The sequence below is a fragment of the Saimiri boliviensis genome, chromosome 15 (assembly GCF_048565385.1).
Source record: "Saimiri boliviensis isolate mSaiBol1 chromosome 15, mSaiBol1.pri, whole genome shotgun sequence".
NCBI lineage: Eukaryota > Metazoa > Chordata > Mammalia > Primates > Cebidae > Saimiri > Saimiri boliviensis.
Genome location: NC_133463.1, coordinates 86,654,545 through 86,673,365, shown reverse-complemented (window position 1 = coordinate 86,673,365; position 18,821 = coordinate 86,654,545). Strand labels below are relative to the sequence as shown.

The 18,821-nt window shown below is 47.7% G+C and overlaps 1 protein-coding gene across 1 annotated transcript in view; it reads left to right on the top strand.

Annotated features, from left to right (window-relative positions):
• The window catches only part of COL22A1 (collagen type XXII alpha 1 chain), a 320,593-nt gene that overhangs the window by 122,673 nt on the left and 179,099 nt on the right, over positions 1-18,821 (top strand). The window contains exons 13-16 of the mRNA XM_003933680.4: positions 10,510-10,563; positions 11,907-11,960; positions 13,080-13,124; positions 15,543-15,587. Of these exons, the coding sequence (XP_003933729.3) occupies positions 10,510-10,563; positions 11,907-11,960; positions 13,080-13,124; positions 15,543-15,587 (198 nt within the window). The remainder of the gene's footprint in view (positions 1-10,509; positions 10,564-11,906; positions 11,961-13,079; positions 13,125-15,542; positions 15,588-18,821) is intronic.

Below are 18,821 nucleotides of genomic sequence, written 5' to 3'. Positions count from 1 at the left end.
GATGGAATTTGGGGTCACAGAAACATCAGTTCATTGTCTTTTATGGTTTTCTTCCATTTTACTGGCACCATAAACCTGACAAGGAATGAACGTGGTGAAAGATGAGTCTCTGAGCCAGAGAAGTAGTCCAGATTCTTTCAGCCTCCTGAATTGCAGCCTTCTCAGAGCCTTAGCTCCACGTTCTGAAGGGGATGCCAGGTGCACAGGAGATCCACCTGAGAGTTCTGAAATCATGGCGAGGGAGGGTCTTTGTGGGGTGGTTTGCCAAACAAATAAGATGCTAATTACCAAATGGAGGAAAGGTTGAGGTACCTGGAATTCCTCCACCCCAGATGTCTTTATTTGGTTTACACACACTGCCCCGTTTGAAACACGTAAGTGCTCATGAGTTTGCATTTGACCTTAAATTGCCACTGGTGTTATGCTGTTCTGTGTTACTGGGCAGATGGAATCTATTGTGCTTGGTGTGCACATCCTGCAGGGCATGATGGGGCCCAGGGGACCCTTCCCCGGTATTTGTCTCCTGCTGATGCTGGGCTTATCTTTCCGTGGACATGCTCGGGATATCTCTGCCTCCCTGTCATTGATTCTTCCTCCTTTCACGCCCAGCATCCCCCTTTGCCTGCTGAAATCTTAGGGATGCTGCTAGTCCAGTCACCATCAAAGTGGCCAGGCATTTCTGTGGGCATTGTCCTATGAGTTCCTCCCATGGATTGCAGGCGAAAGGCATTGTTATGCCCATTTCATGGAAAGGGGCACTGAGGCTTAGAAAAATATGCTCACACATTGATGTGATTGATTTCATTGTAAAAGGCTATATGAGTATGAAATAGTTTATAATGAGCTCTGACTTGCTCAACATCATGACAAGTACCTGCCTAGGACCCAGCATGGTGCTGGGGGGCCAGGCAGGGACAGCTAATGGGGGCGTAAGCTTTGGAGAATGATTAACTCTTAAGAGTAAATGGGAGAGTAGGGATGTAGGGTGTTTAGAAAACAAAATCACTCTGAGCACTGTATGGCTGATAGGTCACAGCCAGTGGAGAGAAGGTATGTTCCTATCAGTCCTGCTTCTCATCGGATGGGGGCCCTTTGAGTGACAGTCAGGTTTGCAGTCACAGAGAAGTCAGATGTTCCCTTATCCCAACATAACAGACACACTTTGTGCTGTCCACACTCTTAAATAATGGGTCCTTCTCACTGGAACCAGGTTCTTTCTTCAGCATCTTTCAAAGGCAGGTTTTATTTGAAGTTGTGAGGTAAGAAGATTGCTCAGAGGTAGAATTGGACTGCAGAGCAGGTGGAAGAATGAGGAGAGCGCTCCGTTCTGCGACAGGTGGATTTTCTTCTCGGGGCCTCTCTCCCAGAGTGGTGACACAGAAAGGTCTCCATAAACCATAAGACACTTCTACATATCAGGGGAACCATGGTCTGAAAGTGTGTGCTCCCAAAACTCATATGTTGAAATCCTAACCCCCAAGGTGATGGTATTGAGAGGTGGGGCTCCTGGTAGGTGATTGGGTCATGAGGGTGCAGCCCTTATGAATGACTGGACTGGCCCTTATAAAAGAGATCCCAGGGAACCCATTTGTCCCTTCCACCATGTGAGGTTACAGTGAAGAGAGCCATCTGTGAACCAAAAAGTAGGCCCTCACCTGACACCAAATCTGATGGCATCTTGGACTTTCCTGTCTCCAGAACAGCAAGAAACACATTTCAACAGTTTACAAGCTACCCAGTTGGTGGTAGCCCCAAAACATTAAGGGGTTTCTGCCACTGACGAAATATTTGCCATAAAGGGGGATAGCACACACACTTTTTGATTTTTTAAAGTTCTTCCCGAAGATGTAAGATAGGCATGTTTTAACAATAGCAACAGTCAGAATGTATTGGCTAGCCCTGGCGATTTTATCTGGAATGGTATAGTGACTGAAAAGGAAGAATCATGACATCAGTCTTATATTGACCTCTTAATGTTCCAGGCTATTTCGTTTATGAGCTTCAACCCCTGACAGCCCTTTAAAAATGCTGGGCCATGGCCAAGGTCACAGAGCTGCTTAGTAAGTAGGGCCAAGCCTGGGTCTGTCTGACACAAGACACAAGAGTGGGGATCCCCCACTTTTGACCACAGCATTGGTCAGTGTCAGTTCTCTGCCCCTCCTTCAATGTGATGTGGATATCTGGGAATTCCTGACCCTCAAAAACCTTGTAAGAATCAGCTTATTTTATATAAAGACTGCATTATCGAGCCTCTGAACCAGAAAATATAAATTATACATTTGTCTTTGTATTTGTGAAACTTCTAAGATATAGATATATTTACACCATTTGCCTCCAACTCTGGGTCCCTTTCTCTTTGTTCATGGCTGGCTTAATCAGCACCCCCATCTCCTATTCTTAGCCTGTGCATTAACGTGCATTATTCATGGTTATCGAGTTGGATAACTGTGGTTGAGTGCCTTCTATTTTTACCATAATTAAAGGGTTTAAGGGGAAATTAGTTTAGCTGCCTATGTGCCCTCAAATAGCCTTGTAGGTTAAGGGCAAAATGCCCAGAGTTAGAATAAATAGAGGTGCTGCCAGCCCTGTCCATGGTGCTGAAGGACACACTGGGGAAGTTCTGGAGTTCACAGGCCCCAGGGAGAGCTGGGATAGGAGTCTGCATTTTTCCTTTAGCTCCATCTGACATTCAGGTGCTTGCCAAGTCTAATGGACCAGCCAAAAAACTAAGGGTTTCATACAAGAGGGTGAGAACACTTATGGGAAGGGTAAATGCTGGACTCCTGAACTGGGAGAGCAGGGGAAGCTCAGGGTGCAGACCCCGGTCACAGACTGGCTGGATCTAGACCTTGGATGGGTCACTTAGTAGCTGTGTAACAGTGAGTCAGTTACTTAGCCCTGTAACCCTTGCTTTCCTCATCTATAAATTAACAACTATAATAGTACTTGCCTCAGAGGGTTGCTGCAAGGTTTAAATGAGCTAATGAAAATAGATGACTTATGTTAGTAAAAAGTGATCATAAACATTAAGCATAATTACCATTACACCAGCATAGTGTTCTATTTTTTATAAACCAAATGACATCTTCTGCGCTCTCAGCATTAATAAGGTCTTATTCCCAGAGGCGACCAGCAGCTGCAAAATGTCAGAGTTCTTCAGCCTCCCCCTGAGAAGGACTTCTGTAACTCCTAAACCCTCAGGAAGCCTAGAGAGTGTTATTAGAAAGCAGATTCCAGGAGGCCAACATAAAGGACCTTCCCTTTCTTTAATTCACCTAAAGTAATTCATAGATCACCTACAAATCATAATAGTACCTCGTATTTGCAAGCACTTGCTATCTGCGAGGATTCATGCATGTGCTATTTAGTTTAACTTTCATGGTAAATATTGCTGTCCTTGTTTTACAGCCTATTAATATATAATGAAAATTCCTCTGGGACCAGGCACAGGTGACTTTACCTTTTCATGGGATGAGCCAGGATTTGAGTTCATGTTTTCAGACTTCACAGCCTGCATTTGTCTGTACTGAGAAGTGGTTATCAAAATTGTGACAACATTCAAATTACCTGGAGGATGTGTTAAGCCAACTGGCTAGACTTCACTCCCAGACCGTCTGATTCATTATGTCTGGGGTGGTGTCCAAGAAGTTGCCCTTCTAACAGAACCCCAGGTGGGGTTGCTGCAGCTGGCCCATGACCACTACCCAGCATATTCCTAAGACCCCACTAAAAAGCCTGTTCTCTCTTCTACCAAATGGATAAAGAATATTAGTGCCAGCGTCTCTAGTAATGCAATGATCTTTTTGTTAACATTTAGAAATAAGGCCTGATATTTAATTAGCCAAAAGAGCAGCAGAAATATTTGTTCTCTCCTTTCTCTGTGTCTTAGTTGATGAGGTGACAGGATGATCCCTGGGGCTCTGGATGCTGACACATTGGGTGTGGGTAGATGGATAATTTCCTCCTAGATAGTTGCCCCCATGATATGCCTCTAAATGAGGTCATGGAGGAAGTGAGTGTGTATGTGGTAGAGGGAGAGGCAGGGGCAGAAAAGAGGTCAGAGCCTGGACTTGGAACCAAACCCTGATTTTGAGTCATAATGGCTGTTGTGAACACAGGGAAGCCCCTCTTTGAACCGTGGTTATCTTCTTCAGTGTATCTCACTCATTGTCATTCTCTTATAACCCGAGTGCCAATTTTCTTTTTATAAGTAGAAAATAGAGGCTTGGGTAGTCTGCCCAAAATAATAGTATCTGCTGCTTGTTTTGGATTTCCCTGTATACGAAGCATTTCCAAAGTATTTTCTCTAGGCGTCTTACCAGCCACCTTGAGCCAGAGGTACTCCCTTTCCTTGTGCCTTCTCCATTCCAGGGAAGGAGCTAAGACACAGGAGGGGAATGAGTCTGTTCTGCTCTGCTAATGTGAGATGGAGGCTGCATGCAGATCAGACCCTCTCCTCCCAGCCTAGGCTTTTCTTTCCTCTCTTTCTCTCTCTTCTTTACTTCCTTCCTGCTCTTTCCTTTCTTTTCCTTTTTTTCTTCTGTGCTTTGTTGTGGATCCTTAGCTTTACATGTTCTTTTAAAGATCATTCTATGCCTGAGCTTACCAATTTGGGGGGGACCTCCAGTCTTTCCCCAACACCTCTCCCTGACCCATCCCATGCACTTGGATGAGTGTTCTTAGTTTTCAAGAGATACAATGGAAGACCTCACACGGCAATAATACTTTGTCGTCTGCAAATTATGTCTACATTTAATGCTCATCTGAAAGCATGTAAACCTGTACTTTAGAAATGATGAGACTTGGGCCCATAGAGGTTAAATGACTTTCCTGGTGGAAGGTGAACAGGCAGCCCAGGGTTGTAACTTTCCCTTCTCAAAGCTGCTATAGGCATCTGATGGTGAGTCCAGCTGGGGGATTTTGGAATGTCTATCACAGGGGCATGGTGAGCGTGTTTTGTAATGTTAAGGATCGGTGATACTAGTCTTAATACTAATGAAATATTTGTGTTAGGTTGACTTTCTCTTGGGGCAAAGTTTTCATAGGGCAGGAATCATTCTAGTGAAATGCCTCCATCTCAGAATGACTTGAGGAGGGACGTTTCTTAAAATCTATCTATTTGCAGTGCTGACTTGGTTATCTTAACCATGTAAAAAAAGATTCAAAAAGAGATGTTACCATCTCCGACCCAGAACATATTTACTTCTGTAGAGACCTCTAGTTTGGTTCTCAGAATACACAGTAAGGGTGGCCACATCTCTGAACGAAGCAGAAGGGGCTTTCTTCTACTACGCCAGCCATCTAAAACCAACACGTCTAGTTCTCCATGTCCTTGGGAAGCACCAATTCTGAAACTAGATGAACAATTCCTATTTACAGATGAAGATGGAGACTCAGCATTTCAGCAACTTGGCCAAAGTCATCAGTACTTCGTGATGGGGCAGCAGGGAGGGTGGGGGTGAAGAGTGTGAAGCTGTGGCTTACTGGCTCTCAGGACCATTACCTCTCTGCCACACCCTGCTGTTCACTTTGTTTCTGGGGCTTAGATACCCCCATAAGATGAATTTTAAAGAGAGTCTCCCATTCCCTTACAAGTTCACAAGGCTCTAGAAAGAATTGAAGCACATGTGGCCCTGTGGACACTGTGAAGCCAGACACTGGAAGTGCAGAGGTGATTTAGTCCTGCTCCGTGTCTCACAGAGCTTCTGTCTTGTGGATGAGAAAAATGTACACAGATATCTACTGGGCATCGTTTGACAGAACCAAAAAGGCTAGAGAACTGGCAACTGGGAGGAGAGGCCAAGGAGCCCTGCTGCCCGCTCCTTCATTCCTGAGGCAGGAGCCCATCCCATCAGGACGTCCCTCCCTCTGCATTCAGCTGCAGGGTTTCCCAACCTGTGGGAGCCAGAAAACAGACTGGTCATTCGAGGACCTGCCATCGTAAGCGGGTAGCTGATACCTCAGGCGAGTCACCCTGAGGCCTGATTGTGGAGGGAGGCACCATCTAGCACATGCCCTCAGAGGAAGTTCTCCTCCTTTTCTGATGCTCCCTGCTATTGCAAAATCTGTAATTGATTCCTAGGGTTGTAGGGACATGGCTCATGGGCAGGTGTCCCTGCCATCAGGAAATAGTTATACCATTTGCCCAGGTTAGTGCAGGAGGCAGGTAGGGGTCAGAGCATGGACCTTGGAGACACAGGCTACTTGGGGAGCTGAGCCCACTCTATTGCTCACCACCATCTCCTGGCTCTATGCAGAGCTTCTCCACCTGTGAGGCAGGCAAGGGAGTTTTCCTTCTGGTATTCCCACAGAAGCAGGGATGGTGGAGGCTGAAGAGGAAGGGCAGGATCCCTGGAGAGGGAGAGCTAAGGCTGGATGCTCAGGTGTGAACTACCCCAACCTGTCTCCCTCTGCCATGTAGACTCCTGGGTAGCCATGAGAAAGTCACGTCCCCTCCCTGTGCCCCAGTGTGCTTGAATGTAGCCTGAGGATAGCAACACTTAGCTTGCAGGGCTGCCCAGCAACCAGGGAACTGAGGTGAGTCTGAATGCTGTTAAATGTGGTGAAGACATCTGGAAGCATACTCTAGGCCCTGGAGTCTGGCTCTTCCACAAGAACTGTAACTTTGGGCAGATTAAATAATCTAATCTAATCAGCTCTAATCAGCTGATTAGATTAGAGCTGATCAGCTGTCTGTGCTTTTGTTTCATGAACACTGAAATGGAGATGATGATTCTGTCTCTTTCATAGAGCTGTTGTGGGCAGGTGTTGAATGCAGTGATGGATGTAAAGTGCTCAGTGCCTGGCACCTTGTAGATGTGAAATAGATAAACTATCCTCAGCAACATCTGTCATATCACATTAACACAATATTATTCATATTATCTTAACAGTTGGTTCTGCCATTATTAAACATGTGTTTAATTGGTGTTCTATGCTGTAGAAATCACCTCCTCCTATACTGGTTACCGCTTTCAATCTCAGATTTTAAAATTTAAATTCCAGAACAGCCAAATGGGGAAGTGACTCAGGGGAGGGGAGGTGATTACTCATTTTGCCAATGTATAACTGGAGGCTGAGAAAGCACCTGCCATGACAGCATCTCCCAAGGACGATGCTCATGATAGTTTAACCCACAAAAGCAACCCACTGGTCCCCACTTTTCCCAGGAAGCAACTGATGACAGAAATCCCCTATCCTTCCCATTGAACAATCCTTTCTCTTGTGAAATATCCCCAAACCACTCACCTGCCCCTTTGTATCTAGCCAAGGCTGGACAGGTATACTAGAATTAGAATGTCTCCTGCCTTCCAAAAATCCCACTTAAATACAACACTTGCCAATCTGAGACTGTCTTAGTTTTTCCTTTTTTAACCCTAGAAATAAGGTTGAGTCTCTAACTAACACCTTTGAACCCTCTGCTGAAATGAAAGCATTGGCAGCCTGGTCTCCATCACAAGTCTAAAAATAAACAGCCCTTGTTCATTTTTGTCTTGGACCTAGTTTTGCCCTAGATGAGGCTCTGAGAAGCAGCAGCCCCTCTCCCTGTGTGGGCTCTGCGCTTTGACACACACAAGCTCCTCCCATGCCCTTGAAAAGGTTTCAGTAGGCCAGGGCCTCATGAAGAATCATCAACAAGGGCATGAGTAAGCCTTCAAGAAAACCCACTGTAAAGGAACTTGCTTCACTTGGTTTAACTCTGCATTTCACAAAGTTGTTTGATCAGAGAATCCCCCAACCTTCCTGCTTCCATGAAGCATGGCGACTGCAAATCAGATTCTTCTTATCTAGAGGAGACTTGGGAGATGCTCTGTGAAGCACCTGGGGGGACTTTAATACTTACAACGACTTTTCATAATGGCCTTGTGTGATGGTTCATACTGAGTGTCAACTTGATTGGATTGAAGGATACAAAGTACTGATCCTGGGTTTGTCTGTGAGGGTGTTGCCAAAGGAGATTAACATTTGAGTCAGTGGGCTGGGAGAGGCAGACCCACCCTCAATCTGGTGGGCACACCATCAAATCAGCCACCAGCACAGCTAGAACATAAAGTGGGCAGGAAAATGTGAAAGGAGAGACGGGTCTAGCCTCCCAGCCTACGTCTTTCTCCCATGCTAGATGCTCCCTGCCCTGGAGCATTGCACTCCCAAGTTCCTCAGTTTTGGAACTCGAACTGGCTCTTCTTGCTCTTCAGCCTGCAGATGGCCTATTGTGGGACCTCATGATCTTCTGATTGTTACTTAATAAACTCCCCTTTGAATATATGAATATATATATATATATATATATATATATATATATGTATAGTTTCCATTAGTTCTGTCCCTCTAGAGAACCCTAGTGCACCATGATTGCCCCCATTTTACAGAAAATAAAAATATTTACAGAAAATAAAATTATTTACAGAAAATAAAAATAAAGTGGTGTTCGGCCTGCCCAGTCCACGAATGCCTGCTCACTAGGCTGCCTTGCTCGAGACATCCCCTCTGCCAGGCCTCACCCACATGAACTTACTACTCCTCAGGGCCCAGGATTAGACCCTCCTGGTCCCCGGCCTGAGAACCACAAACAGCTTATAAGCGAATCAGTGTTGCGTCTGTGCACGGTCCCTTTGTCTCTACTGTTGACTGGTCAGGTAAGGGCGGCAGAGCAAATCTGTGTGGCCATCCCTGGAGGCCTCTGATGCACACAGCAGCTGGTGAAGGTGTTCTTTCCCAGGCCACAGGTGCACTGGTGTGGTGCTTCCATTGGATTCCTCTGTCACTGTGGGCCTGGGTCTCTGGGAGAACAGACAGTACCAGGAAGCCCAATTCTGTCCCCACAGCAGAGCGTCGGCACTTTCGTTTACCAAACCTCGCCTCACCTGCAGCCATCCTGCCACTGGTAGCAATATCCACAATTCACACCTGAGGCCAGTGGGACCCTGAGCCTTCTAGGGTGTGTTTAAGGTCTTACAGCCAAGGCCAGGCACAGCAGCTCACTCCTGTAATCCCAGCATTTTGGGAGTCCAACAGGTGGATTGCCTGAGCTCAGGAGCTCAAGACCAGCTTGGGCAACATTGTGAAACCCTGTCTGTACAAAAAAATATAAAAATTAGCCAGGTGTGGTGGTGTGTGCATATAGTCTCAGCCACACAAGAGGCTGAGGTGGGAGGATCTCTTGAGCCCCAGGGGTCAAGACTGTGTGAGCCATGTTAATGCTGCTGCACTCCAGTTTGGGTGACAGAATGAGACCATGTCTCAAGAGAAAAAGGCTTCACAGCCAGGAAGGTCTAGAGCTGAGATGGGCTCATGTCTGTCTCACACCATGGCCAGAGACATCTGTCTGCCAATCTTTCTCTTCAATATCACGTTGACTTAGAATGTTGAGGCCATGGAAGGCACTTCATAGAAATTTTAAAAGCCTGTATGTACACGCCTGTTTGTAGATAAAGTCTACAAGAAATATATCTGATATGCTTTGAGAAAATAATACATATCTCATAGGATTATGATGAGTAAATCAGATGATGTATGTAGAAATAGACTTCAGCACATAGTGTTTTGTAAACTTTACATAGAGATGCAAGTGTTCATTCATTCACTAAATATCCAGCACCCTCGCTGTATAGATGGCAACAGCCCAGAGAGAGGTGCAGCCTTGCTCAGTGCCACACAGACACTGATGGAGAGCCGCGAGCAGGGTGGGAGGTCTCCGGCTGGATCCTTTGATTGGCACCGAGTGGTGTTGGAGCTGGGTGGGAGCTTAGAGGTGCTGGAGTTCCCTGTTTCTAAATTGCCTCCCCACGCCTTCTCCAGGAAGCATGTGGAATAGAAAGTGGGGTGAGGAGCTGGTCTAGCCCCCTACTTTCCACAGCTGTTCTGTGTTTATGCATGTCATGCATGTCTGCATGGGATTCCTTAGAAAAGAGTTTTGTCCCAGCTAAAATTAAAACAAGTTGAATACCTTTTCTAGCCCAGTGGTTCCCAACCAGGAGAGATTTTGCCACCCAGGAGGTGTTTGGCAATATCTGAAGACATTTTTGGTTGTCACCCTCGGGGGGTGCTGCCGGCATCTCGGGACGCAGCTGAGATCCTACAGGGCACAGCTCCGCCCCATAGCAAAGGCTTATCCAGCCCGATGACTATGGTCCCAAGGTTGAGAGCCCCACTGCAGCCCGATCCTCTGCTTTACATATGTGACACCAAGCCCAGAGCGAAGAAGGGACACACCTCCAGCTAGGTAGGGCTGTGGACCAGAGCTGCTTACACCCATGATAGATGCATACAGATCACCTGGGTATAGTGGCTATAATGTGGACGCTGATGTAGATCTGATGTGAAACCTGGGAATCTGCATTTTATACTATCCCAAGCCATGCCCATGCTGCAGGCTTGTGGACCAATGTTTGAGTAGCAGTCCTGGCCACAGTTTCCGCCCCTTCCTGGTGTGTGCTCTGCTGCACTAGCATTCCGAGAGGCTGTCTCAGTCATTCTGTACTAATTGCTATTCTCTTTTTCTGGTTCTAGGGTTCCATGGGCCTGCCCGGCCCCCCTGGGAGAGATGGCAGCAAAGGCATGAGAGTAAGTTCTGTCCTTCCGTCCTGGCTCATAAAGCAGCACTGGGCTGATGACCTCCTGGTCAGAGCCCTGTGTCCTCAAGTGGGTGACATTACCAGGGCCAGGCTTACACGGGGACTTATTTGTATCAGGATCCTCCCAGATGCCAGGAGCTCAGCCTAATAGCTGTGACAAGACCAGCAGCCGCTTTACCCCCGTGTACTGCCTGCCTATCGTGGGAAATGATTTTCTCATTTAGTTAACAAGTAGTTCTGCAAGGCAGCCTTGTTATCCCCCACACCTAGACTTGGAACTGGCCCCAGTGAGGCAAAGGAATTACTTAAAACCCCAGTGTGTAGCTAGAAGAGTCAGAGTGAGATCCAAGCAGCACCCCACACCCTGTGTGGCCGGCCAGCTTTTCTCTGATCATTACCCCAAACCCCACCTCTTCATTTCACCTGCCTCTGAGCTACAACATCCTCCAGCAACCCAAGCTCAAAGTGATCTCAGCTCTGCTGGGTCAGTCTCCTCTCCACCAAGAATCCAAGTGGACATTAGTTCTGCGTCCTTCACCTCTCTGATCCCTTGTTCAGCCACAAATGATCCGAGAGGGAACCTGGCTTGTGAGCAGTGCTCAGGTCCACAGCTGACAGCACTTCAGGACAGGTGGTCTAAATTCCTGGAGACAAGAGAGAAAGGAAAGTTCCATGGAGACTAGACTCTCTTCTCACTCCACTCTCGGTGGCCAGCATCCTTTTCGTGAAGACAGCCGTCAGGGTGCTACCAGTTTTTATACTTTCCCCTGCTCTCTCCAGATTTAGTTTTGTTGGCTTCCAGCCACAGGATTGAGTGGGAGTGGAGATTACTGTGTGGCTGGGCATGGTGGCTCACACCTGTAATCCCAGTTCTTTGGGAGGCTGAAGCAGGAGGATAGCTTGAGGCTAGGAGTTCAAGACTAGCCTAGGCAACAAGCAAGACTATCTCTACAAAAAATAAAAGAACCTGGTGCAGTGAAGCATCCCTGTAGTCCAGGCCACTTGGAGGCCTGAGGTGGGAGGATCACCTGAGCCAAGTATTTTGAGGTTATAATGAATGAGCTATGATTGTGCCACTGCACTCTAGTCTGGGAGATAGAATCAGACCCTGTTTCTAAAGAAAAAAAAAAATACTGTGTGCAGTGAAGGTCAGCTTCTTTGCTTATAGAAAAAGCATCTGAGGGGAGCCTGGGCCCTGCTCACTGGGGGTTACCTTGTTTCTGTGATGAGTTCTGAGCTGCGAAGCAGAGGCTCTGGGAAGCTGTGGACTGCTCTAGTATGCCTGGACCCGTGTCCCACTGCCAATGACTTTGTGCTGTTGTGTTTGTTCAGGGGGAGCCAGGAGAGCTGGGAGAGCCGGGGCTGCCGGGTGAGGTCGGCATGCGGGTAAGTGTTGCTATGAGCTGGGCCTTTCTGATGCTCGCAGGGATAAGTCCCAGTGCAAAGCCAATTGCTTTAGGTGCAGAAGAGATGCTCAGAGAGGTTCCCTGCCTCCCCTTCTCATATAACTGCGTGCACATCTGTGTGTGTATATCCACATATAAGTGATTTTTCCTAAATGTTTACAAAAATGTGTTTATATCATACTTGGTCATTTATCTTTGCCATTTAACAAGAGATGAAAAGCATCTTTCCGTGTAAATACAGATGGGCCCCGTAAGTTCTCTTAATCAATGCACAGAATTGGATGTATTGGATGCATCCAATCATATATAGATGTATTGTAATATGTCACATTCATATGGATGTATCATAATACATAACATTCCCCTATTTGTGGTCCTGAAGACGATTCTAAGGTCATTTGTTTTCCACTAAAATTAATGAAGCACTGGATGTATGCATGCATGTGTGCATTTGTGTGTTTCTCCCTATCTACTATATGTTTATTACAGTAGGCTAGATTAAAACTTGGGATGCCTCTGGCGGAATGAATGCATATTGTTATTTTAGCAGCCTTTCATAGATATTTCCAAGCTAAATGTTCAGAGGCAATAGCATTGCACGGTCTGGGTAGCAGAGGCTCCTCCACGTCTGCAGACTTCTGCTGGGCTCTGTGTCAGGACTTGTCCAGGCTGTACTGAGCCCGTGACAAAGTGTGAATGATGAGCCACGGGAATCAGTTGTAATGTGTCAGAAGCTGTGAACATATCCAGGCCTGATCTGGGGAGGCTGAAGGGTACAGGGAGAGTGAAATGGAATAGTTGCATCTGGCCTTGTGGTGGTTCATAGGCACACACCGTTAGCTGTTCCTTGAAGTCAAGAGTATCTGGGTGTGAATCAGGGCTCCACCAGGCAGCAGATGGCATGACTTCTGAATAGAGAAGGGAAGCAAAGATGGGGGCGGGGGTGTGCTGGTGAGACCTATGTGAGCAGTACGGGCAGCACGTGGTGGGATGAGAGGCAGCTGTTCTTGTCACTGCACCTGGGACTGCTGAGCTGTGCTGCTAAGCTTGCCTTTCCCTTCCATCCCTGACACTTTTCTCTGTAAATGCTCTTTGGCAGGGGCCCCAAGGACCACCTGGACTTCCCGGACATGGCGGAGCTCCTGTAAGTGAAGGCACTTGTCTGGGCAGGGGCTCTACCCCTTCTCCAGGAACCAAGAACCAGGTTCTAGCAAGTTTCTCCACCTGCATCTAGACAATAATGCTGTTTTGCCTTACTGATGCCAATGAAGGGTTGGTCTCTCCTTTCTTAGACCAGAAATACTTAGATGTTACAGTCCATAAGAATCACCCAGAGAACAGGTTTAAATGCACATTCCTGGGCCCCCTTTCTCACATAACAAAGCAGGGTAGATCCCAGGAATCTGCATTTTTAACCAGTACCCCAGGATTTTTTGATCCTTAATCTAAATAATTCATTTTCCCCAGCCTGTCCAGTCCTGTAGCTCTTGGAGGAAGGGTGGGTGGAGTCTACTGAATTCTTAGCCCCTGGAGCAGTGCCAGACACATAATAGGTGTTCAGTATGTCCAATGAATAAAGAGATGAACAAACAAACAGATATGGTATACAAGGAGCAAAATGGCTTCTTGAACATCTAACACTATGCTTGATTCTCTGTAAAGACACATGCACACATGTTTATTGCAGCACTATTTACAATAGCAGAGACTTGGAACCAACCCAAATACCCATCAATGACAGATTGGATAAAGAAAATGTGGCACAAATACACCATGGAATACTATGAAGTCATAAAAAAGAATGAATCCATGTCCTTTGCAGGGACTTGGATGAAGCTGGAAACCATCATCCTCAGCAAACTAACACAGGAACAGAAAACCAAACAGTGCATGTTCTCACTCATAAGTGGGAATCGAACAATGAGAACACGTGGACACAGGGAGGGGAACATCACACACTGGGGCCTGTTAGTGGGTGGGGACAAGCGGAAGGAGAGCATTAGGACAAATACCTAATGCACTCAGGGCTTAAAACCTAGATGACAGGCTGGTAGGTGCAGCAAACAACCATGACACATATATGCCTGTGTAACGAACCTACATGTTCAGCACGTGTAGCCCAGAACTTAAAGTGTAAAGAAGAGAAAGATTTGGGATTCTCCCCAAATGAAGCAGTGTAAAATGTCATTTACAAACAAAGCAGCTTGGGTTGTCCTGGGGACACGGAAGACCTCTGATCTCTGTGTGTATGGCCAAAATATTTGATGAAATTACAACAGCAAGGATGTCTGCTCATTCTCTAGGCCTGGATGGCCCTGCAGATGCTCGGCTCTTTAGGAGAGCATCTGTGGCCTGGGCCCTGTACTCTATCTAGGTCATGTGTGTATCATTCCTGAAATCAACAAGGAGGTCTGGGTGGTACCTGCTATCTCTACCATCTTTCCATTGAATGCACCAGGGTCTCTTCTCCAAGAAAGGAGAGAAAAGAGAGTGGAGCCCACAGGGAGTTCATAGTTAAATAGGACACGTTCTTGCCTATCCAGCAGGCTGCTGCCTGGGAGGAGCTATGCTTTCATCAGCTCCTATGGGTGGCCCCAGCGCCTCACTGGGTGATTTACGTACCTGGGAAGAGAAGGACATGCACTCCTGGGTCTTCTGCTTCTCAGGGTGGGGCAGTAGCCCTCAAACACAACCCCTCCAAAGTTCCCGTGCTAGATGAGGGATCGATATAGTCACTCACTGAGTCAGTCATTCATTCAACAAATGTGTATTCGTGCCTACCATGTGACAGGCTCTGTTCTAGACTCTGGGGATACCATATGGAAGGAACTGCCCCGGTGGGGCTTCCATTCTACTTGAGGGAGGCAGAAAATGCAGCATCCAGGGCTGAGTACTGCCCACAAAGTAAAGCGCGGTGAGAGGATCGAGTGACCATGGATGATGGGGTGGGTCACGTTTTAGATCCTGCACCCAGAGAACTCCACATCCTGGCTGACGTTCCCACCTAGTCTGCACAGAGAGGGGCAGGGAGTCTACAGCACAGCATCTGGGTGTTGCTCTGGATGAAGGTGGGGTGAGCAATAGGGATAGACAGTGACCCTATCCCTGAGGGGGGAGGGGCATTGGCTTAAAGGAACCATTCTTTGATTCAGTGTCGGGACTCCTTCCTGGAAACTAGGGTCATGAGGCATCACAGGCATGGTATGATGGGGGAAACTGACTCTGAAGCCACATTTCTGTCCTTGGCCACTTGAGCTCAGGAGCCAGGCTATATCCCAATCTATGACCATGAGAACCCGGATAGCGTAAGCCAAGGGACAAACCCAGGAGCTCAGGTCTCACTCTGGAAGTGGCCTGCCTCTGCTGCCTAGGCCCAGATCACACAGTGGCTGCTTTGTGGCCTTAGACCACACAGGGAGAGGGGGTCTTCACTGTCACCATCCCTGCCACCCTGGGCTGGAAGTGCCAGGCAGTTTCTCCATAGACCCTCCCATGGTGAGCACAGACAAGCCAGACTAAGATGTTGGGTCACTGCTCTTTTTTTTTTTTTTTCTCCCTGCAGGGTCTCCAAGGAGAACGAGGTGAAAAGGGAACTCGAGGAGAAAAGGTATTTAGGTGTTCATTTATCAATGACTAGGTGCTCATTTATCAATATGGCTTTCCACAGAAAAGAGGGAGAGGGTGCCTGGGACCATCTGCTCTGTGTATGCTTGTGTGTGAGTGCATGCATGCCTATGTGTGTACATGTATATTACATGTGTACATGTGTGTGCATGTGTGTGCATGTGGCAGGCAAGGGCTGGCGCAGAGAGTGTGTTAATTTCCCACCCTAAATGTAAGTTGTGCTGGAAAGGCTGTGGTCTCGGTACCTGCAGGTGTCATTCTCTGCACCAAGGTGAAGTTCAGGGTTTCCAGACCAGACAGGTTTTAAGAAAGCCCTGGATTGGACTCCAGAGTCCCCATTGCTGCCTCCGAGGACTGGCATCTTACTTGGCAAGCTGCCTACCTTCTCTGCTCCTCAGTTACCTAGGCTCTCAAACAAAAGGGAGGGTGAGGGGTGACAGGAGTGGCCTTGGTGACCTGCATTTGAGCCATGGTCACCAAGTGTTGTGAACTGGCCTACACTCGGGCTCTTGGAGGTAGATTACCATGGCAACCGACATGTCTGAGGAGGCCAGGCGGACGCTGTTTGTGACCACTGCCAGGTAACAGTGGACGGGTCCTCCGGTCGGATTCCGCCAGGTGTGCTGCTGTTGTTGCTGGCTTGAGGTTCCACTGGGGAGCGGGGGTCGCTGCCCAAGCACTGTAAATCCCAACCCAGCTCCACCTTCCCAAATGGCAGCTGGTGCCAGATTTTCAGTCCTCTCTTCCCAGGCCCATTCACTGAGTTCCTTTAGATCTGGAGCAATGGATCCCAAGAGCTGGGGCTAGGCCCTCTCGCCTAGCCCATGTCTGAGACGCTCCATTGGAGTCTGCCCCATCCCATCTTCCTGCAGGATGTGACTCTCTGGTTCTTTTTTTATTATTATTATTTTATTTATTTATTTTTAAGACAGGGTTTCACCATGTTGGTCAGGCTGGTCTTGAACTCCCGACCTCAGATGATCCTCCCGCCTTGGCCTCCAAAGTGCTTGGATTACAGGCGTGAGCCACCACTACCAGCCGACTCTCTAGTTGTATAGGGACTTGTTATTTATCCTGCATTTGAGTTTAACGTATTTGAAAAATAGTGAAATATAGCCTATAATCCTGCCGTCCTCATACAACTGCAGTGGGCATGAAGGCATATTTCCCATGCAGATCCTCACACACGGGAAGTCTTCTTCCACAGCCATGCACCCTATATACCATGGTGTGTCCTGTTTGCTGTTCTGACATGCAGTGTTTTCTCTGTGCTGGCGTGGAGTTTTTAGAGCTTGTTTTAAGTGACTGCACAGCGTTCCACTGACTGAATAAACCATAATTCAGGTACCCATTGCCCAGATATTGATCACTTACAATCATTTCAAGTTTTTCACTTTTAAAAACAGTGCTGCTCAGTGCTGTGGCTCATACCTGTATTCCCAGCACTTTGGGAGGCCGAGGCAGGTAGATCAGGAGGTCAGGAGATCGAGACCATCCTGGCTAACACAGTGAAACTCCGTCACCACTAAAAATACAAAAAAATTATCTGGGCATGGTGGCATGCACCTGTAGTCCCAGCTACTTGGGAGGCTGAGGCAGGAGAATTTCTAGAACCCAAGAGGCGGAGGTTGCAGTGAGCCGAGATCATGCCACTGCACTCTAGCCTGGGCAACAGAGTGAGACACAGTGTCAAAAAAAAAAAAAAAAAAAAAAAAAAAAAAAAAAAAAAGCAATGCTTTGGTGGACATTTTAAAACTTAACAGCTTTATTTATTTATTTTCAAATTTATGATTATTTCTTTAGGCTGCTTTCCCAGAAGTGAAATTACTGGTTAAAGCAAATGAACCTGCCTGTGGCTCTGAACGCCCATGCTCACATTGCTTTCTGAAAGGTTCCTTTTCATTCAGGGAGGCAGGGACTGGCCTCGTTCCCCAGTGCACGCTGCCAAACATGATTTCTGTTTGTTTGTATATTAAATTTTAATCATTTTAACTTTAATAAGCAAAACCCTACCTCCTACCCTGGTCGTTAGGATTTGCATTTGTTGGTTCTTCTGAGAGTTTTCACTTGTTTCTGTAGATTTGTTTGCTGGTCATTTGTTTGCTTTCTCTGTGAGCCCTCTGCTCCTTCCTCCACATTGTGAGGACATAAAAGTGACCTTTGGAGTAACTGAGGCTCTGGGCACACAGAAGCGTGGTTGCTGTGCAGCTCTGGTGCTCGAGCAAGCGGGGGTCTTATTTCAATTCTGTGCAGCGGTGAGTGGGGTTTGTGGAAATTCCCCAAAGCAGGGCTGCGCTGTAGAAGCCAGAAGAAGGTTGAGACTCACGTCCAAAGTGTGTGGCTGGCTCAGCCATGATTCAGGCGGGAGGCCCAGGCATGTGGGGTCCACACTGGCTGTCAGCTGAGGGTGCAGTCAGAGGTGGAGCCTGTCCCTGGCCTGGAGTCTGAAATGAGCTTCCAGGCATCCAGTCTTCCCACAGCACCCAGAGTGCCCAGTGCAGGCCGTGTCTAGGGAGGCCTGAGAGGCACAGGCCCTCCGTCAGGGTCCCAGGAGTTTAGCGGGCAACATCTGCCAGCACGTGGTGGATATTTACGAAGTCAACTGCACCGCCAGCTGCAGGTGCACAGTGCTTACTGTCCAGCCGGGGCAGAGGTGGCCTTTGAGATTCATTTGCTCAATGAATAAGTGAATAAGAGATGACTCCTTCAAATCCCATGCCCTAAGGCTAGATCTCCTGTGAGGACAATGGATGAATCCATGGCCTGGGAACCCCCCAAAGGACAGCAGCACAGGCGGGGCCCAGTTGCATCAAGACAAGAGGCAGCTGTATCTGAAGGGGTTATGGAAGCCAAAGACCCCTAGCGCCTCAGTCATCAGAACCAGATCCAGTACCAATGTGCTGCCTGGGCGGGGGGCAGCCGGAAGCTGGGGTCAGCCTGGGAAAGCACTCCCCAGACAGACTTGCCTGAATCCTGGGGCTGGGCTGAGCCTGCCAGGAGAGGCCACTCGGGCCCATGGTGGTTCTGCTCCTGGAGGCTGGTTTGCCTCATCTGGGTTCGCTGTTCTATGCGTCAGCAGTCCAGGAAGTGGGTGTAAGTCACATAGCACTGAAGTGCAAAAGGAACTTTTTGTTTGTTTGTTTTTAAAGAACACATCTCTTTTAATCTGGGGGCTTGTCCCCAGCCTCAGCATCTGCACCGAGGCCACACACAGCAC